General features: G+C 37.6%; 1 protein-coding gene across 2 annotated transcripts in view; it reads left to right on the top strand.

Annotated features, from left to right (window-relative positions):
• The window catches only part of ENPEP (glutamyl aminopeptidase), an 82,040-nt gene that overhangs the window by 48,267 nt on the left and 11,040 nt on the right, over positions 1-22,733 (top strand). For both annotated transcript variants that reach the window (XM_045799152.2, XM_087866397.1), the window contains exons 11-17: positions 2,299-2,378; positions 11,939-12,075; positions 12,204-12,259; positions 19,602-19,752; positions 20,781-20,854; positions 20,961-21,065; positions 21,151-21,321. In XM_045799152.2, coding sequence (XP_045655108.2) covers positions 2,299-2,378; positions 11,939-12,075; positions 12,204-12,259; positions 19,602-19,752; positions 20,781-20,854; positions 20,961-21,065; positions 21,151-21,321 — 774 coding nt within the window. The remainder of the gene's footprint in view (positions 1-2,298; positions 2,379-11,938; positions 12,076-12,203; positions 12,260-19,601; positions 19,753-20,780; positions 20,855-20,960; positions 21,066-21,150; positions 21,322-22,733) is intronic.

The following is a 22,733-nucleotide window of genomic DNA, read 5'->3' on the forward strand; positions in this document are numbered from 1 at the left end:
AGTGAAAATTAGGTTGACCAGCTTTAATACTACCAGAGTTTGTTAGAGTGTTAGATACAAAAAAAGTGAATCGTGCCTTTAAAAATGAAATCTGATTCTCCTAAATTTTAGGTAACATATAGAAGACTCTCTCATTCCATTTATGTAATTTCCATTTCTTGACATTTTGTACTTAAATCTGTTCTTTTACTCAGATTAGATTAGATCCCGCAAGGGAGTCTAAAACTATAAAATTATATAGTCTCAACCCTCGATCCTTTTAGTTTTGTGATCCCCTCAGACTTCAGAGCAATGTTTTTACGTAACTTCGTAGTATATCACATGTCCACTTCTAGGCACAGTGTAGTCCCAGAGACTGTGTTTTATGGAGGAATAGTCAAAATATGAAATCCTGACTGTGCCCATAGGACACTTGGTGCTCCGTTCTGTCAGTCAGGTCGGCATTGGGGAAATGTAGAGAGGGGAAGAAATGTTCGTTTATGTGGCAGGACCAAAACAGAACAGTGGAAGAGTGAAATATGTAGGTACGATGTGACCTTTAAAAAGTGCTTGTTTGTCTATTTGTTGAGAAGCTGCAAGGGATCGCTGTTCGGTTGGCTTCCCTAAAAGCAGACCCTGAGGTGATGATTCAAGTGAAAGCTACTCACCAGGAAGTGTTTCTAAGAAAGAATGGAAGGCGAGTGGGACATGGGCTATTACGAAGCAAAGTGCAATACTGAGCAGGTGTTATGGAGGGTAACTATCCAGCGGGGAGGCTCTGGAAACAGTGCTGTAGAGTGCTCCTGACCGATGGGGCAAGGGTGATTCTCGTGCCCATCCGTCATTGGCTAAGGGCTGCATCCAAGAACCAAGAACGTAAATTCCAAGGAACTTCTGGCTTTTCTTGCTCAGGCAGCTAGAGGGCAGTCCTCTGAGAGAGAGAGACCCAAATGCGGCAAGGAGAGCGCATTGGGATCTGGGGTGTACAAAAATGACAAAGAGATCCGAGGGGTAAGGGTGGAGTACTGACAATGCTTGCAACATGGCCCAAGAAAAATTTATTTATTGGTCCTATGGAACTTAGAGCCAAAAACAATCCACAGCAATAAAATCCTCAAAGAAAGCTACTAACAACTCAATCCTATAAAACATTTCAACAGTTATAAAACAGGATTACTTCTTTCGTGTAGATGGCAAAATGTATTGTCCCTGTGGGGCGCCTGGGTGGCTCAGTCGGTTGAGCCCCTGATTCTTGACTTTGGCTCAGGTCCTGATCTCAGGGTCCGGAATCCAGGCTGCGGCAGGCTCCCTGCTCCGCGGGGAGTCTGCTTGTCTTCCTCTCCCTCTGCCCCTCTCTCCACTCACGTGCACTCTCTCTCTTTCTGAAATAAATAAATCTTTAAAAAAGTAGCTTCTCTAAATTACTTAAATTTTATTTTATCTTGAAAAAGAGAAATATCATTCTCCCCATTCTGTCAGGGACTTGACTGATCGCAGATGAAGAAAAACAAGGCAAACTTTGAGTTGGAACCTGAATCCAAACACAGATTCATCTTCTTCCTAGATCTCTTCCATTTCCTGATTGATAGCACATGAGATGAGAACAATCAAAGTAATTTAAGACCTCTTTTAGGAGATTTCAAGACTAAAATGTTACGTATATATAGTACCAAATTACAAAGCTAACCTCCTCCCCCTGCTCCCCAAGAAAATAACTAAGTAGCTAACGAGAACACTAAAAAAACACCCTGAAACATGCTTGTCTGATGATTTTTCCTTTGCAGCACACCTGATTCACACGAGGCAAAAGAGGAGATACTGAAAGAACATGGGAATCCTTAAGGGATGGATGGTGGTGGTGTAATTTAAGTCTCAATATAATTTCTAAAATGTGTTATTCCCTGCATGGTGTTTTAAGATTGGCTTTTGAATTTGAAAAATGCTTTGTGTTCCTCGACAGAAATTAAGCATATTAGAATATGTGCAAGTGTGTGTGTGAAAGCTCAAGGTTATCATATAATGTATTGTATTTATGCAATATCTTTATTTCAAAGCCCCAAGGCATTTTATTGAAATCATCTTCATGCTTAGCTAATTTGTTGATACAAAGGTCCAAATTTTAGAGATTTATAGAAATTGAAAGCAGTTATATGGCCTATCTTCATCACTAAAGAGTGTTATATTAACTGTATCCTATACATTGCATGATCATTGATGAGGAAAACATGCTTGTCTATTGCTTTTTAAGTATTTTTATTTTGGAAATGTTTTTATTTTTTAGTAATAAGAGTTAAATTTTTCTTTTTAAAAAAACTTTAGTTACACATGGAATATTCCAGTTAAATGGACTGAAGATAATGTATCGAGTATTACAGTCTACAACAGGTCAGAAACAGGAGGTAAATGTCATTAATTGATTTATTTCTTCTTTTCAATTAATGTGCCACATTGAACTAATATAAGTATAAAGAAACAACAATAAAGCTGGAATTTATGATGTAAATTTCAGCTAAAAGGGACCTCTTAAGTAATTTATCAATGAATTCAAGCCCTTATCTACAATAATGAGAAATTTTCTACCTTGAGATTTTTTTTTAATGCTTTCCCATGACTGACACAAGAACAAATACCCATATCCAAAGAAGGGTCACACACCCAACCATTGGATGATCAATGTGTACGTTTTCTTTTTTTCTTTCCCCCTTCCTTATTTCTTCCCTCCTTTCCTTCCTTCTTTCTTTCTTCCTTTACTTTTTTCCCCCTTTATATCAGAGAAGTAAGTCATGGAATTTCTTAAAAGATTATGCGACAAAACTGGTTTCTTAAAATCTGTCATTAAATTAGATCTATCAGTTTTCCAATTCAGTATGACATTAGAATCGTTAATGACTCCAAATCATCTTTTCTAAGTTGTAAATTGTCACCAGTAGCTCAAGGCACTATCTATATCTATTTCCATCCATCCATCCATCCATCCATCCATCCATCCATCCATCTCCCTAAATGAATTACTTGGCATGTGCCTGTGTTAAAATTCAGCTGTGACTGCTCTGCTCACTTAAATCAACTGGAAATATATTTCTGTACTCTATCTCCCTTGGTTTATCTTTTCCTTTCTTGAAAAATTTAGCTATTTAAAAACAAGGAGGCCTTATCACATGTTCTCTCCTCCAGATCACTGAAAAAAATAATAAATACGGTAGGTTTTAGCATACATCCCGGAAGATTCCTCTTTTTTGTTCTTTTACCATTGCACTTGTTCTATGTTTCCAAATCATTTCTTTTCTAAGACAAATGATGCTCTTCTTCACCCCACCCCATGCAAAGCTGGTTTCAGAAAAGCATTTGGCACACACTCTTCACCTGTGGCTTCTTAGGGATAAAAGTAAAGTAAATCATTCATCCTTTATTTACATATGCCTATTTGCTCCTGCAAAATATTCTAAAATATTAATTAGGTATGATTTCCCCTAGCAAGTAAATTTTTATCCTATATCCAGGAGGTTGATTTTTAAAATGGCTTTATTGAGATAAAAGTCACGTATTATGTAATTCACCCATTTAAAGTGTAGAATCCAGTGGTTGTTCTATTTGCAGATGTGTGTTCCAATACCATAGTCAAATTTAAAGCATTTTAATCATCTCAAAAAGAAAATCCATATCCTTTAGCTATCAATCCCTCTGTCCTCTCATACCCCCAGCCCTGAGCAACTGCTAATCTACTTTCTGTTTGCATAGATTTACTATTTTGGTCATTTCATATAAATAGAATGATATGTGTAGTATTTTATGACTGGCTTCTTTCACTTAGAATAACGTTTTCAAGGTTCATCCATGTCATAACATGTATCAGTACTTCAGTCCTTTTTATTGACAAATTATACTCATACCATATCGATATACTGCTTCCCATTCATCTATTTATCAGTTAATGGGCATTTGGATTATTTCTACTTTTTGGCTGTTAATGCTGTTATAAACATTTGTGTACAAATTTTTCTGTAAATCCAGTAGTAGTTTTTTTTCACCTTTGGGATTTTTTACTTTTATTATAAGTTCTTTGTTGTGTACGTGTGTGTTTATTTTTACTATAAACCCTACCAGCTTTGCTATTCTCAAGGCAAGAACCTATTATGTTGCTTTGCTGCAAAACTTTCTCTTGATCATTTATACTAATAATTACTTTGATTGTTATGGTCAACATTTCTCCCCAATTCTTCTGGAATTCCCAGATCAATGCCTTTTTATCTTACTCTTTTACATACGATTGTTGTTTTGAATACTGAGTTCTATGTTTTGTGATCTGCCTTCTGACCATTTTTTTACTCATAAGCATGTTTGCCAATGGAAAATGGAGAAGACAAAAAAAGACTTTTTAAAATGTGCAATACCACTGGGGCCCCTGGGTGGCTCAGTCAGTTAAGTGTCCAATTCTTGATTTCGGCTCAGGTCATGATCTCAGGGTTGTGAGATTGAGCCCCATGTCAGGCTCCACGCCTAGAGTCTGCTTAAGATTCTCTCTCCCTCTCCCTCTGCCCCACTCCCCCTAAAAAAATGTGCAATGCCAATGATAAAAGGTATAATGAGACTACCGTTCCATTGGAAGGTTTTCAGTGAATTTGGTTTAACATATTACTACATATTTTCCCCATTGGTTACCATTGGTTAACTGAGAGTTAGAGGAATCTTGGCAGCTGCTTGATATCCTGTTAGCAAATTTAAAAGCATGAATAATTCGTCTATGCTAACAGCATTTTCATGGAATGAGGTTTCCAAAAAAGTGAATTTTCTAGATAACTGAAGCTTACTCAAGTGTTTTATAAAATAGAGTCGAAGAGTTAACAATAAACATTTTTCTTATATGGATTATGTACTTATTAGAGAGAATATCTGAATAATAAATTTAATCCTTACTAATCAATCAATGAATCAATCAATTAATTAAACAGTTCTTTCAAGGAAGTATTTACCAAGTGTTAACTTATGTGCCAGACACAGAGGCAGGCATGGAGATAATGCTGAGGGAAAAAATCCTTCCCCTCTTGGCTCTTACTGTCTAGAGAGGGTGCAGACGACTCAGCAGGTAAATAAATGTGTCATAAGTGCCTCGTGCGGTAATAGCCAAGGGGGCTCGCTGAAGAAGCACCAGTCCAGATTTGGGGGTTCAGGAAAGGTTACTAAAGAAAAAGATGTCTAGGCTGAGAGTTAGGGGGTAAAGGTAGTGTTTAAATGGACGATAGGATTGACCAAGTGTAAATAAGAACTATTCACTCTAGACAGAGAATGCTAGTAGAAAAGTGAGGGCAGCCGGAAGCTCTTCCAGCAACTGTATCCCTCTGTCTTTACATTGAACACATTTTTTTAGTTCTAGCTATTGACTTAGCTGTCTTTCCCCTCCCCATAGAATATTTCTTGAGGAAATGAAGCTTATTTATTTTGGTGGTGGTTGTTCTATATCTTCAGCCGGGACCCAGTAATTGTTTATTGAATGAATCAGTGAAAGAATGAATGAAGAGGCTCTAATGTTCACAGAGCTTTGATGACAGACTTGTCTTTATCTGAAATTTCAGAATCATGACTGCTCACTTAGCCAGAAACAAACTAGACATCTCTTCCTACTTCAAAGTGCCTGCTCCATTTTTAGGCTATGCAATAAGTTCCTGTTTCCTGTTTGGGGACATCTTCAGCTCTCAGCTCAGAGCACAGATGACAAACACGTCCCAAGTGCACTGAATGGGCAATCGGCTCAGGTTACCAGCCCCACCTCCCTCTTCTTGGTTTCTTTGATGATTCATCAGTTAGAAATTTCCCAGGCAATGTTGGGACTTCCCCCAAGGCCTTTTATTTACATTTGTGTTGTACATGATATTTTAAACATTAAAAAAATTAAACATGTAATTTATAACAAAGAAGAGGACCTCTATCACAGACCCTTCTCAGGCTATTCTAACCTGCCCTGTGTAATCTCTCTTCTCACTGTTTATAGTATATTTTATGCTATTGGTTTAATCAATCCTTCCTTATTCCTAGTATTACTACTTTATATTTTGAATATCATCATTGTTATGTAATCTTCATTTGCTCTGTCTTTTCTTTTTTAAGTAAATGACAAACTCCTTGGAGAGACAACTTCTACGTCATATTCCTTGAGGGCAGGTCAGGAATACCACCCAATTGCCAACGCGGTTTTGTGCACCTCTTAAGACTTCCTAAGAGTTTAGTAAGTCCTTGCTTAATGGAGGCTTGTTTGCCTTCAGACTACTGTGCTGTTAGAGAATGCCCGTAGATGCTTCATTTATGCCTCTGTCTTTAGTACCAGCTACTACTTTGTCAGGGCATCTACATTTAGTAGTATATCACCTTTTTGCTTTTTAGTCTGCTGCTTTCTAACATTCAGAAGATTTGAAGGTTATCACATGATGTCGGATAACTAATCTTACTAAAACGTAATATTTTAAAATAGATATTTCTAAGTGCATAGGGTTTAGGAGAGGGTCTAGGCCATAGGAAATCGTATAGACTTTGTGATGACTTTTTCATAACTCTTAAAGAGTTGAGGATACATTCTGGATGATTTAGATAACCAAATTCTGACTACATATAAATAGAATATTACTAGAATTTGATGGTAGTTATATTTAAATGTTTCATGTCAGGGGCGCCTGGGTGGCGCAGTCGTTAAGCGTCTGCCTTCAGCTCAGGGTGTGATCCCAGAGTTTTGGGATCGAGTCCCACATCGGGCTCCTCTGCTGGGAGCCTGCTTCTTCCTCTCCCACTCCCCCTGCTTGTGTTCCCTCTCTCGCTGGCTGTCCCTGTCAAATAAATAAATAAATAAATAAATAAATAAATAAATAAATAAAATCTTTAATAAATAAATAAATAAATGTTTCATGTCAAAATAACTATAGGCATATATTTTTTAAATTTAATAACAAAAAGAAAGAGAGACTTTCTTCATTCTTTCAAGCTGAGCCTCATGGAATGCTTGAATTTTGATTGGATCATTATGAATTCAGTTTTGCAGAATCAAAAGCTCAGTTTCATTAATTCAGCCCTGGTCAACCAAGGCTTGGAAGATTTATTCACACAAAGCAAACATATAAGAATGCTAATTTGTTAATTTATACAAATAAAAATATACTGGCCAAGGTGAACCAGAATACTCATGTCAGCTAATTAGGTATCTCTTTCCAGGAAGAAAGTTTACTTAATAAGAGTAAAGAGAGAGTTAAGGTAGATCAATTATTTTAGAGATTTCATCAAGCTGTGATAGCCTCATATACTGCATTAACCAGGGGAGTCTAATTATTGCATTTAGAAGCTATTTTGATGCAATGAAAGTTTCTTATTCATGTAACGGTCCAATGGAGGAATTCCTGACCTGCCATCTTTCCTAGGTGGTTCAGTCCCAAATAATAACTTAGAAATCCAGTCTTCCTCTTTCTTACGGCTCCACTGCTTCCTAGACCTTCAATTCCTCTGCTGGATCTTTGCATCTGAACAGAAGACAGAGGAAGATAATGGAGGGAGCAGGTCAAGAAGTGCATCTATGACTTCTGGCACAATTTGTGTCCCTTTGTCAATCCCATGTTGCTACCTACCTGCAAGGGAGGCTAATAAATATAGTCTAGCTGTATACCCAGGAGGAAGAGAGAATAGTGTGGTAAATAACTAACAGATCTCTACCACATACACTGTTCTCTGTAGGAGGAAATCTGTTAAAAGATCTGGAATACACGTACCAGCTAAACTGTGTACCTACTTCCCTAGGCAGACTGAGACACACTGACAGATTTTCACTATCCAACTCTTCTTTGCAGTTATTTCTTCCCAATCACCAAAACCATCACCAGTGATAATCATTCACCATGGTAGCCAGGTTGCATTTTTCCAGATTTCTGCTTATTATATATTGTATATTAATACTACACCTTTCTTTTTAGGGAGATTGTCTAGGTCACTTGCTGAGATTTAGGAGGGACTCTGTAATTATTACTAACATAATCATTAATACTTTCTTAAATGATTTGTTGAAAATATTACCACAAATGTATAAACAAACCATTTTACAATAGATCATGTTAGTCTTGGTTTCAGAGATTAAAATTTTCTTCCTTGACCCTAAATTCTGATAGTGCATCCTACTAGAAATTTTTAGCTCCCCAAGTATAAATAGTGTGTCATTAGTCAAAAAGTACTACTCTTGTATTTTTCAGCATAAGTGATGCACAAAATTTAATAAGATATAAACTGTCATTTTACACTGAAAAATAATTTGCTTAAAGTATCAATGCAACAAAGCATCTACATCACTAAAGAAAAATGTTTCTTTCTCTAGAATTATCAAGTTATCACAAGAGCTGTCTAGCCGTCTAAAGTTTGTTATCATTATTTATATAAAAGAGTATACAGGCATATCTCAGAGATAATGTGGGTTGCTTCTACACTACCATAATAGAATGAATATTGCAATAAAGCAAGTCAAATGAATTTTTTGGCTTCCCAGTGCATAACATAAAAGTTATGTTTACTCTGTACTATAGTCTGTTAAGTGTGCAATAGCGTGATGTCTAAAAAACAATGGACATACCTTAATCCAAAAATACTTTATTGCTAAAAATGCTAACTATCACCTGAGCTTTCAGTGAGTCATGATCACTGAGCACAGATCAGCATAACAAATATAATGAAAATGAAAAGTTTGAAACATTGCAAGAATTACCAAAAGGTGACACAGAGACACAAAGTGAGCAAATGCTGTTGGAAAAATGATGCCAATGGACTTGCTCTATGCAGGGTTGCCACAAACCTTCAATCTGTAAAAAATGCAGTATCTACAAAGTGCAATCAAACAAGTTGCAATAAAGTGAGGTATGCCTGTAGTAAAGAACTGTTATGAGAGCTCTGTTATTGAAATCTATCTAGGTTGAAATTAAATAGCCCCTGGATGAAATTTTGAAAAAGTAATTACCCCTCTTCTCCACCATCTAGACAAGTAAAAGAAAAAAAAAGGAATTTTCTAGAAAGAACGCCTACCCAGAAAGAATTCATTCAACTCACTTATGCATAAAACTAGCAAGAAACAGAACAAGATGATTTATTAATTGAATGATAGGGTGTTCTGTGGCCATTCAATTTACGTTTTCACATGCAGGTATCCCCCGCTTTCTGAACGTTCAGGCTCTGCCTCTTCATTTTTACAAAAGACCAACATGGTCTGGTGATGGCTTTTTTCATAAAAATGAAAATGTTCTTTGGATTTCTTACAGTTAGAAAAAACAGGTACTAATGTAAGTCTTTTGTAAAAAACAAAGTGGAATTAACACAGTCTTAGAGTGTGGGAGATACTCCTCTTTTTATGCCATTTCAGCTTATGAAAGTTTTCACAGGAATGCTCTACTTTCATATAGAGGGGGAACTCTGTATAGAATACAAAATTGCAAGGTGTTTACAATATACTTTTAAATGAAAAGGATTATGAATCATGAAAACAGTAAAGTCCCATTCTGTGTATTGGGCGCATGTATTTGCACATATACGGAGGATACACACGCAGAACACAAAAACATTAACTAGTAGAGAGTACTTTTTACATTCTTCGTTATACTCTTCTTCTGTATTTTCCAAATACGTATTTGGAACTATAAGGAACACATAAGACTGTTACAATCAGAAAAACAATCAAAAGTAAGTGGAGAAACGAAAGGAAATACAATACGTGCTCCCATGTGCCGCCGGGAGTGGGCACCAGTATTCTAGTCCTACTTACTTCATTCTGTAACTAAACAACCCAACAGTATGTTGTTGTTAACAACTGTTGGGAAAGTAGCATGAACTTGGAAAGTCCATAACTACTGACTTCCTGGATCTCAGCTTCCTCATCTATAAAGTGAGAAAAATCACAGTAACTCTAGACAGGCTTAACTAGGTATATATAAAGCACACTGAAATACGGCAGTATTTAGATGGATTGCCAGGAACTTCTCAATGTTATTTATATTTGCCTCGCTATTTATAGAACCGTGGCATATCCCCTTTCATAATAATGAGGATAGCTACCATCTGTCGGACAAATAACTGTGTGACCAACACTTTACCGATGTTATCTTATTTAATCTTCACAACAGCCCTGTGAGGGATTTTTATCCCTATTTCCCTTATGGTGAATGAGGACACAGAGAGGTCAAGTGATTTGGCCAAGATCACACAGCTAGTTACTCACAGAGCAAGGGTTTTATCCTAGATCTGTCAGACTCGAAAGTTCATGCTCTTTTTCCTATAACATATGGCTCTGTGCTTAGCAAGAGGCTCTCCTCCAGATACAAACATTCAAAGTGTACGGTTGCCAAAAGATTAGCTTCCTTTCAACAACTTGTCCATGGGAGAATGACAAAGAAAGATAAATACTACATGAGAGAGGTAAAGGTTTATAATTTGTCAAGTACCTACTCTGAACATTCCTAAAAAAAAGTATTGTTTTGTTGGAGAGCTTACTCATATATTATGAAAAACTACTGTGTCCTGGATATCTTCCAAACTTTGTGAACACTTCCAGAATTTAAATCTTCTTTCCTCCCAAACTAACTCATCTGCCTCTACTCTGTAATGGCAACATCATTATTTATCCGATCGTGCAAGCCCATTTCCCCCTCCTCTGACCGTCCACATCAAGTAACAAAACTGACTGTTGATTTTACCCGTGATGTGTCTTGAAAACATCACCTTTTTTCTTTTTTCATTACCTCCACATTGAAGTAAGCCCTCATTCCTTCCTGCCTTAGATGATTACAGGAGACTAAAATCTTCCAATATATCTCTCGTAACGTCATCAAAATTATCTTTCTAGAAAGTAGACTTGAACGTATTATTTCCCTGCTTAAAAATCTTCTCTATCTAACCATCTCTCAGAGATGGATCCTTCACATGGCACATGGCTCTTGCACTCCAAAGCTCTAGAATTTATTTCCAGCCTTATCTTCCATCTTCCACTATCACATCCTTACACTGTGACTACATTAAACTATTTGAAACTTCTCAAATATATGAAGTTTTCCCACACTATTATTTAAATTGTATACTGTTCTTGGAAACAAGAGTGTATGAATTAAAAAATGTAGACGCAATGCTAACAAATGAATACCGGTTGTGTAGGAGCACAGCTATTATTTTAAGTGAATATTTTTTACCTCAAACAAAAGTCTCTGTTCCTTCAATGTTGAGCTTCTAAAATCTATATACCAGAGTCTTATGTAAATACTGGATGCTACTTTAGAAAGAGAGTTAATTTGGCAAATCCATTGCTGAAAAGCATTGATGTAATCAATTGAAATAAGGAAACAGAAGACTTTACAAAGATAAATAAAATTAGAAGACCAAGTATGACACGGATTACAAAATCAAGAATGTTGTATTTGGATTTCAGTTCTATTGCAAGCCTTCTTGACATTTTAAAAGCATTACTGATTCTCAAATCATTGTTTTGCTAGGCAATAGCCATTGCCATCAATTTGAATGTTGATTTTAATAAATAAAGTATTCTTTTAGATGTTTACATTTTTATCCCCTCCACAGGCTGCCCAATGAATATTCTTTGTGTAATTAATCCATCATGATTAGCAATATATGGATCACGCCCAAAAGCATGGACCTCTCTGTGTTTTGTCATTGTTTTCTTTTATTGAAGGATTGACAAGCACAGAATTATTTCACTCATTTGGCAAGCTTCTACCAGTAAGAAGTATAAGTCACAAATCACAGGACACTTATTTACATTGGTTATTCTTTTTCGGCTCACGCACTACAGTGACATTCTAAAATCAGGCATCTAAGTAAGAATTAGTCAAACTTGACTCCTTGAGCTGATATTTCTTTTCTTTTCTGCTGACCCTCTGGGCCTAATTTCTCTGTGTTTACAGTATATGCAAACATGTTTCTCATTAGTGTTTATTTACTACCACAGGAATCACTTTGAACTCTTCTAATCCTGCTGGAAATGTTTTTCTCAAAATAAACCCTGATCATATTGGGTTTTATCGTGTAAATTATGAAGTACCAACTTGGGAACAGATAGCTACCAATCTTTCCATCAACCACACGGTAAGAGTAGCAGTGCTTGTGAATTGTTTTATTTTTGTTCTAAGAACAGCGTCTTGATGATATTAATTTTTTCAACATGCATTCCTTTAGGAATTGTGCTGCTTACCTCTTTTTCTTCTTCTTTTCAGGACTTTTCTTCTGCTGACCGTGCAAGTCTTATTGATGATGCTTTTGCCTTAGCAAGGTGAGTTTTGGAATGAGATTGGACTATTTAAAATACTGTGGATTTTGTTATAAATCTCTTTTCTTGATGAATTGCAACGAAGTTTAAGCATTAATTATAGTTTAAAATATTCAAAGTCACTATTTATAACATTATTGTTTTCCTTAACTCTCCTTTTTAAAACTCACATAAGCCTCATAGCCAAAATACTGAAATTTGCTCTTAGCAGACACAGAAAAGCTCACCTACCCTATTGACTTTGAGTAGGGTTCGTCTATATCAGAGCCCTTGAGCTAATTAGGAGTGACATTTGCAAATGCTCAAAAGTGCACCTTCATAATTTGATTTAATAAAATGACAGTGTGTTTCATTAACTTACGTCTATGAGCCTAAGCCCACTCTATGAGTTTATGGCTAGAGTTGTCAACTCTTGTTCAGGTCATTAGGGTAAGAAGAATGAGACATGGTGCTCTAGGATTGATCAGAATTAAGGTACCGCTTAAAAAATTGGAATTTTTTTGTTTTCATGGCCTGAAGGTGACCTACACTTAGGAAAAAAAAAAAGTCAACATAGATTAGGGAAATGAAGGGGTAGTAACCACAGTATCTTTGAGATTTTTTGTTTCATTTTGTTTTCAAGTAGTCTGACACCACTAATTCAACAGGTGTTTATTGAATTTCTGGTACTTCTGTAGGAGGTAGGGACACAACAAATGGGTTTTGTTGGCTTTATAGTGGCCTCATCCTAGATACGAGCAGGGTACTGAGAATGAGAGGCTACCTCCTCAAAAAGCCTTCAGTGGCCCCTTTGTCTGGGTTTGGGTGTCCCTTTCACGGGCCCCTGTGTTTCACCACAATATTATACTGTCATTTCTTATTAACTGTCCAGCTCACCTACCAAACTGCAAGTTATGTGACGGTAGGCACCCAGATCATGTTCCTGTTTATTTTATTCCCGGCTTCTAACTGTGACTGGCCCACGGCAGAAGCTCATTAAATATGAGCCGAACACATGTCTGAAGGATAGTATACCAGCACCAAAGGCATGGGAGAGCTATTTTCCACAGACTTCCTAGATGAGATACTGCAAGTTAGGAAGACTTCTTGACATTGTTTAAGGAGGGAATGGATAGGGTTACAAAACAGGCTCTGGAACGATGAAAATCTTGGTTCTGTAAAACCTTGAGTAAATTTCTCAACCACTCTCTGACTCGATTTCCTTATGAGTAAAATGGAGATGACCTTTTAAGACTCTTGTGAGAAATAAATGAAATAATGCACATAAAGCACCCCAAACCATGTCTGGCCTGTAGCAGGTGCTTAATAAAGTGTACCACTTGACTGTACCAGACACTGCGTAAGCCTGGGAAATTAAGTGGTAAAGGAAGATAATCAATATTTTGAAATAAAATAGAACCATTAAGAATTCTTTTGGGGGGAAACTCTCCTAGGAATGCATCATGACCTTTTCCAAAGCTTAGAATCTTGGCTGTTAGCAGTTACACAGAACTGCGATATCTTTATAATTTAATTCCCATCACAACACAATGCAGACAGTTCTTTTGGCTTTAAGAAGTAAAAGCCTCTTGAACAGGTCTCTCTGGGAAACTGTGTATAAAGCAAATAATTCACACAATTGAAAGACTTTCTCGCATTTGCTCAGCTCCTTGGCCATAGCCCCGTAAAATTTTGGAGAGATATGGGAAGGAAGAATGTGAAACTCATTTGAAAACCAAAAAACATGTAGAATCACACAGCAACAGATCTGGAAAATACCTGAGCTGTCACCTGAGCTATCACCTGAGTTATTCAGTTATCACCCAATTTCCTTCTGTAACATGTGAGGGAAACAGGACTCAGGGAAGTAGAGTCCACCAGTGTTGGCTACAGTCAAGTGCAGTTCACTCAGAAACTTTAGGGAGAAAAAAGGAGAAACATGTAGTTAAACAGTGTCTGTGGTAGGATAAGAATTTATGCAGTTCTACTCCGGTGTTCAAAAAGAAATCTCACCAACATGTTTCATAAGCAGGGCTAAAAGAGCACATCTAAATATAAACATATTCTTGATTCCCCTGTCCCCAAATTTGAGGAGTCAGTGTTCTTACTGCCCTGGATGAATACCCAGATGGGCACATGTGTTCAAGACAAGGAATAAAAATTCTCCCAGCTACTTCAAGTCCCCCAGACAGGCTCGGTGTCACTTTGAGCCCAGTCCAGTAAACCATCAAAGTTACCAACTTCACTTAAAGTTCTTCCCTGCCCCCAACACAGGCTGGTGTCAGGCTAGCCACCTGCAGTGGGCACGAGGTGCTTGATGTCGTCTCCATTTTGTTGCATGGAACCCCTACTGCTCCTCCCTTGCCAGGCTGCCTCTGACTCCTCCAGAGCTAAGGCAAGGAGTGCAGGGAGGGAAAGCAGGTGAAGGGAAGAAAAGGTCCTCACATGCTGTCTGCGTTTGGTCCTCTCTGAACTTTGAAGATGTTTAATTCATTTTCTTGTGTGCTGTTTTCATGGGGTATTTGCCATCCATACTCATTTTTACTGCTTAGAGTCTTTCTCTTGCAGTTCCTTGAGGTGGGTAAGTTGAAAATCTCTGAACCACATCTGGTCCATAGGCAGTATTCATATATCTTTTCCCCCACCGAAGTCTGGAAGGATGGGCCACCCCAAGCAGGCTTATCTCTTCACTCTGAGGTTAGAGCAGTAGTCTTTTATCCTTTAGTTTTCTCAGGGCATCAGACACCAGGCCACTGTGCCCCAAGCTCCACAACACAGGTAAAACTCTTCAAGTGGTTTCACTGAAGCCCCTTTTCCTAGGCTTGTTGTGAGGGAGAACCCTCCTGCATCCCCCTCTCCCCTGTGGGAGGAGAGCATTCACAGCACCCTGACAGCGCTCCTCCAAAGCTCTCTGTTAGAATGTCTCATTCTGCCCCTAGCTTCCCCAACCCCTGTAGTAGGCTGGTGATGGGTTATCAGCGAAGGATCACAAAAATCTGTCCTGACCATGTTGGTTCCGATTTGGGGGGCCTGCATCTTACTCTGGGGTTTAGGCCAACGGGCCTAGTTTGGAGGTTAGGCCAAGGGCCTTGCCAAAACAGAGACAGAAAGAATCCTTTTTTGTCTACCTGTTACAGTAGGGTTTTCCTTTTCAATAGCTTTGACTGTGCTCTGTAACCTGCTGTGTACTGAAGCCAGGAAAGAGGTGAGGAGTAACATAAGGGAAAGCAGAGAGCACTAGCTAACAAGCCCGTGGGTGGGGGCAGGGGTCTCCAGGGTGAGGAAAGAAGAGCAGAAAGGATGGCTTAAAAAGCCGCCTAAGCTAACGATCGGAACAGAATTTCAGCGCGGCTTCACACAGCAGTGGTTCCAATGATATCCAAGGCGAGGAGCAAGTTAGCAAATTACAGGCCACCAAGTGAACATCAGCCACACCAAGATTACAGACCTCTAGAGTCACTGGTTTTACCATTTTACAGGTGTTTGCAAAGGTAACTAGAGCACAACACAGAACTGGATAAGCAACTTCACCCTCCTACTGCCTGCCCCCACCCTCATGCTGCCTTTTAAAGAAAGGAGTAGAGTAATTGGAAAGAGTCCAAAAAGGACCTAGTTGTTTGCAAAACGACTGTTTTAAGCCACAAATCTGAATTTAATTGGCAAGTGAACACTGAGAAATGAGACACAATAGGGACTTTTTGAAATTCTCCACACCACCAAAGGCTTTGCTGGGGAACACGAGCACATGGGGTCAGCAGCATCCACCTCGGTACCTCTCCGAACTGTTTCCAATGTCCCAGTGAAGAGCGATGTTTGACAACACACTATGCTTAACTCAGCTTCTCTGAGGACTGTACCGTACTTCCGGGTCACACCCAGGGAAGCAAAAACAAACCCTTTGTTATAGGATTCCCCAACTTCCTGGGTGCCTCAGCCCAAAATAAGAGGGCAAGAATTCTCTCATCAGACTCATTTGTCCTCTTTTCCATCAAGTTTGGTGGGAACTTTCTTTAAGTTATAGCCTCCATTTTCTCCAGATAATAGGACAGTTCTATGATTTAAGTCATCAGGCTGGGCTTTTACTAGATTGATGGAAGATTTTTAAATAAAAAGAATGATTGGGATGCTTGGATGGCTCAGTCAGTTAAGTGTCAGATTTCAGCTCAGGTCATGATACCAGGGTCCTGGGATTGAGGCCTGCATGGGGCTCCCTTCTCAGTAGGGAGTCTGCTTCTCCCTCTCCCACTCCCCTTCCTCCCCACTCATGCTCTCTCTCTCTCTCTTGCTCACTCTCTCAAATAAAAAGAAATTCTTTTAAAGATTTTCTTTATTTGAGAGAGAGAGGGAGAGAGAAAAAGAGCACAACTGAGGGAGAGGGGCAGAAGGAAAGGGAGAAGCAGACTCCCCACTGAGCAGGGAGCCTGACATGGGACTCAATCTCAAGACTCTGGGATGATAACTTGAGCCAAAATCAGACCCTTAACCAACGGAACCACCCAGGCACCCAAAAAATCTTTAAAAAAATAAAATAAAATAAAATAAAATAAAATAAAATAAAATAAAATAAAATAAAATAAAATTCTTAACCATATCTGGCTTTCAGAACTGCTGTATGCCTATGGATTTAACAAATGGAGTTTGAGACTCAAAGTTGCATACCAATGCTGTCTTAGGTTGAGCTCCCTAGAAGCAGAGTATGAAATGCAGGTTCATGTGCATGTAGTTTATTGAGAGAGTACTCTCATGAGGTAGGGAGTATGAAAAACAGGATGGGGCAGGGATAAAGAGCTGAGCCATGATACGGTCTCAGATGGAGTCTAGCTTTGCCAGATTCCACTAGAAAGCTATGAATTATGCCGTAGAGTGTGTCCAACTTGAGGGAGGCAGGCTGGCTTGTTGCCTTCCTGAATCAGAGAATTAATGTCCAGGCGTGGGGGATTACATTACCTCTTAGGCAAGATGGATATATTTGGCTAAGGGCTGTTCTCTGAAGAAGGTGGCAGCTGTGAGCCAACAGCGCTGTTAAGGGATCTGAGAAGGGCACTATACATGTCTTTGTTCTCAAAACCAGGTCTTCACATGTGGTCCCACCAGTATCAACACTGCCTAGGAGCTTGTGAGAAATGCAAATTCTTAGGCCCTACTCCAAATCTTCTAAATCAGAAAATCTGGGGGGGGGGGGTCTGAGAATATGTTACTTAATGAACTTTTCAGGTGTTACTGATAGATGCTCAAATTTGAGAATCATAGTTCTAAATGATACTGTTCTTCCTCTGGAGAATCAAATACCAGGAGGAGCTACAGAGTAACATAATTGGTGGGAAATGAAAAGTGCATCAGCTAAGTTTTCGAAATGTTATCCCTATAATAACCAGCAAAAATTCACTCCCAGTCCAATGTTCTGACCATATGATTCAGACTTAGAGAAAACAAGTGATACCAAAATGGAACTATTGTATCAAGCATGTTGGAAAAATAAGGGTATAGGATAGGATATTGATTTTCAATGTTTGAATACAGAGTATTTCCTCAGAACCTCTGACTTTTGGATAATTGGATTCTCTTCTTACTTCTACTTACGCTACCTAATTAGCCAATTCTTCTGGCCCTGGTAACTCAGACCCATTCCTTCTAATCTTTTCACCTACCTAAAATGTACAGACCACTTCGTTTCTGACCAAATGGTCATTTTTCCTAAACTTTCATTATTCTTGTTGCTAAACCAATCCTCAGAGCAACAACTATTCTTCAGAAACACCTTAAAAATCACCAGCTGGACATAGTTGTTGCTCCATCCACCAGGGAAAATAGGGAATCATTAAAATTAGAAAATTCTCGAGTTTCAAATATCAACACAAAATTTTATAATTTTTCTTACTAAACAAGCAAACATTCTCAATAAAACACTCCATTTCTCAATATTATTTGTGTTTTTATTAAGGAGGCTGCATGCTCCAAAATATAATGATTAGGATCTGAGGAAATAGAGGAAATCAGCTCTCTGAACTGAAAACAAACTATCATATCTCATTAATACAAATCAAATGAGGCGAAGATTTTCATTCTTATCTACCTGTCTAATACTACTAGTTCATCCTCAAATCGAACTCTTGGAGAGAATTCAAGATATAATTACAAATACTTTCAAATGTAATAGCATTCAATGCATCAGGATTACTAATTCAATAATTCAAAATTTATTATTTAATTTAAAATTTCAAAATGTAATTTGAAAAGACAGAATTCCCATCTAAGGTTCTTTTTAGGGGCACCTGGGTGGCACAGTCGTTAAGCGTCTGCCTTCGGCTCAGGGCGTGATGCCAGTGTTCTGGGATTGAGCCCCATTTCAGGCTCCCCTGCTGGGAGCCTGCTTCTTCCTCTCCCACTCCCCCTGCTTGTGTTCCCTCTCTCACTGGCTGTCTCTCTCTCTGTCAAATAAATAAAATCTTAAAAAAAAAAAACCTAGGCTAAATTTTGAGGCATAATAGATTTCTGAGAACAGTATTTCAAAAGGTTCTAGCATTCCTTTTAAGGAAGAAAAAACTGGATTCTTTAAACTTTGAAATGTCAATAGAAACTTCAAATTTGTGGAGGAACAAAATCCACTTTTGTTTATCAATGTTGTTTGAAAACGTATGAAAAAGGAAATGTTTTAATGAGAAAAGTTCAATTGGAATGTTTTAAACATTCATAATTCATGAGTACTGTTATGTTTCCTCTTCATATCAAATGTAAATAATTTCAGTAAGATATAATTATCATGGTGCATTTGTATTTTTTTCTTATAAAGTATTTTTTAAAGATTTATTTATTTATATATTTAGAGAGAGTGGTGGGGCAGAAGGAGCCGAAGACAGAGAAACTCAAGCAAACTCCTTGCTCAGCATGGAGCCCAACGTGAGGCTCGATCCTACAACTCTGAGATCATGACCTGAGCTGAAATCAAGAGTTGGACACCTAACCAAATGAGCCACCCAGGCGCCCCACATTCGTATATTGTAATCGGCTGGTGTCTATTCATCGATATTAACCATAGCTAAATGGCTTTTGTTTTATCCAGAATTTTGCCTCAGCAATTTTTCAAATGTACTTTTTAATGTTCTGTCTTCCTCCTTACTATTGAATATATGAAAGTACTAAGGCATCATTGTGAACAAACCTTTTTGATTGGGTCCTCCAAAATAAATGTATTTTCTTGATTGCTTCACAGAAGGATTCTCATTAACATTGAATTCTGTGATTTCCATATTAGTACTTTTAGAAAAATGAGTACTAGTCTATGGTTGGGTTTTTTGGTTTTGGTTTTGTTTTGTTTTGTTTTTTTAGTGTATGGTTTTTAATTAATGGGTTTTTTTCTCTCCCTTAGAGCTCAACTTCTAGATTACAAGATGGCTTTAAACTTGACCAAGTATCTCAGAATGGAAGAAGATTTTTTACCGTGGCAGAGAGTGATTTCAGTCATAACCTATATCATTAGCATGTTTGAAGATGATAAAGAGCTATACCCTGTGATTGAGGTGATGTTAATGCTCTATCTTATGACAGTAAAGGTGCAGCAATGAGAAGAATAGGGAAGTTGCTGAGACAAGGAGCTTCTGAGAGACACAAAAGCACATCTGGGTGCCAAGTGAAATTAAAGGAAGGTACAATGACATGGCTAGTCAAACTAAAGAGATACTATCTCTATTTTTTTTTAACTTGAAATGTATCAGCATTTCTGGTGCAGTATACCACCTAACGATATATTTTAGTGTTAGAAAGAACACAAGAACTAATATTTTAGTTACAATAGACAAGATACTCACTAGATCTTATTTTCAATGGATTTATCAATGTTAAATGAATTTATTCTTACTAAAACATAAGTTTGATACCATTATATTTTTGATACCATTGTATTTCCTTGTTCTTGCTGCTGTTATTTCCACATTGAGATTTTATTACAGAATAGTCATTCTAAATACTTTGCTTTGGGGTTTCTGCAGCACTTTGGTAGGACACTTGCAATTTTAAGGAAATGCTGGATTCAAATCTCTAGCTCTTCTACTTACTAAATGAGAGAATTTGGACAAACGATTTAATATTTATGAGTCTTCATTTCCTTTGTACAGTAGGGATGTCGGCACTTCCCTGTCTATAGCAATGAGACAGTATAGATCATATAAAATAAATACGCTTTGTAAATCCAAAGGCGGTATACATATATTAGTTTTCACTATTGTTATTTCAACAATACTTGATTAATCTTCTTATTGCAGTAAGTATGTTAGGTGTTACTCCATTTCTTACAAATGTTAACTAAAAAGTAGAGGTCAAAAGGGGCTTACCCAAAGTTTTATTAAACTTTATTAAACATTAGAGAATGATCCGGGATGTTCTTATCTTCAGAATTGAAGCAAATTTGCCATGTTTCCTAAGGAGAGGCCCAAAATTCTCTGAACTAGTAGGAAAGAAGATTACAACAGGGGGCTGTAGATTATAATAAATAAGAAACTGTTGATAAATAGTAAATTATGACTCATTGTATATGGTGCTTTTATTTCAGGAATACTTCCAAAGTCAAGTGAAGCCCATTGCAGATCTTCTGGGATGGAATGATGTTGGAGACCACCTTACAAAGTTATTTCTTACATTTTTAAAACTAATTTTCATTTAGTATTTGTGTATGTTAAAACATGTTAAAAAGTGCTCACGGCCCCAGTTTTGTGTGTATTTGTTTTTTAAGGTTACTCCGTGCCTCCGTGTTAGGGCTTGCATGCAAAATGGGAGATCAAGAAGCCTTGGAAAATGCTACCCAATTATTTCAGCAGTGGCTAAGTGGGACTGTAAGGTGACTGTTCATGTGTTCATTTCTAGAGGACTTCAAACTTAGAAATGAAGAATTAAAATCTCTGAAACACTGTTTCTTCTTCTAGGCTTCCTGTAAATCTCAGGCTTTTGGTTTATCAGTATGGAATGCAGAACTCTGGCAATGAGACTTCATGGAACTATACTCTTGATCAATACCAGAAAACTTCATTAGCTCAGGAAAAAGAAAAACTGTTGTATGGATTAGCATCGGTGAAGAATGTTACTCTTTTGTCAAGGTAAGTTTTTTTTGTTGTTGTTTTTTCTGTTCATATGAGTGGCATTTGATGGTTTATGTGTCACTGTCACTTTAAGATGCGAATTAAAGTAGGATACATTTCCAAGAACATCTATTAAATCTTATTTTTCCCGGCAAGAAACAAAGTATCCATGTAAGAGTGGAATAAAGACATGTAATCTCATATGAAAATATTCTGGGAGTAGGCAGTTTCTAGTTGTGAGCAGTGGTTCAACATTTTCATTCAGGACCTGGGGTGTTTCTCTTTCTGTTCTGCCATCCTCGCCATGTTGGATGTCTCATAACCTCTAGAGCTCCAAATATTTTTGTCTTCGCACAAATATGTTCAGTGAAAGAAGAACACGAACAAAAGAGTTCCTCCTCACAAAGCTTTGTCTTTTATGCTTAAAGGTGGGTTATCTCCACTTCCCCTAATAACCAGAACCGGATCACACTTGATCGTTCTGGGTTATGCTCTAGGTCTACTACTGGATCATTTGCCAACAGGATGTTCTTGAATTCCTTTGACTGATTTGGGCCATCATCATACTCTGAGCCTGGGGTAGGAGCCTCCCTACTTCCCTAGGATCAAGGATACCTTGACCCAAGCCCAGAACAAAATTGGTTTCTGTGAGCGGAGAAGGAGTATGTGCCACAATATGCATATCACGAATCTTCTGCCACGGTTATTTATTGCATTTACTTAGCCAACACTTACGATGTCCTTTCTATGTGTAAGTATATAAATTGTGGGAATAAAAATGAATAAGGCGTGACATCTATCCTTGAGAAACTTATAGCTCATGAGAGAGACAGAATATAAATAGGAAATTACGATGTAATAACCAATTTATAAGGACTACTGCAAGCAAAGCCAACAATACTCCTTCACCATCTTGCTTTGGGGTAGATGTCAATTCTGCTCTTCGCCCTAAAATAGTCTGTCAAGAACTTGATCATTTTTCCATGATTTTCCATGATTTTCCATTGATTCATTGATCCATTATTTTGATGGCACTGTGCTGATCATCTGATGAGAAAATTAGCAAGTATTTACATGCCTTACTAAGACTCTTGTGAATTAGAGGTTGAGTGATAAATTACACAAAAATTCAGGACTACCAGTAAAGTGCAGTTTCTGGAAATTCAGTGGTCTAGAGTACGTCATGATATTCCCTCTAGGTACAGTCATGGCATAGAGTTAATAAAAACCTATTGATTTGGTCACGTAATTTATCTTGGACTGCTTTCCATTAGACTGTAATTATAGCTAATTAATCTAACCATATAGGTTACTTTAGAAGGTTGTTTCTTACAATCTAGGGAAGGACAAATAAGATGTAACTTTTATCCTTTAGAAAATAAAAGTATAAGTACTTTCCCTTAATTTACTGGCTCTTTGTTTTTTAGTTC

The sequence above is a fragment of the Ursus americanus genome, chromosome 13 (assembly GCF_024610735.1).
Source record: "Ursus americanus isolate L20-20 chromosome 13, mUrsAme1.1.p, whole genome shotgun sequence".
NCBI lineage: Eukaryota > Metazoa > Chordata > Mammalia > Carnivora > Ursidae > Ursus > Ursus americanus.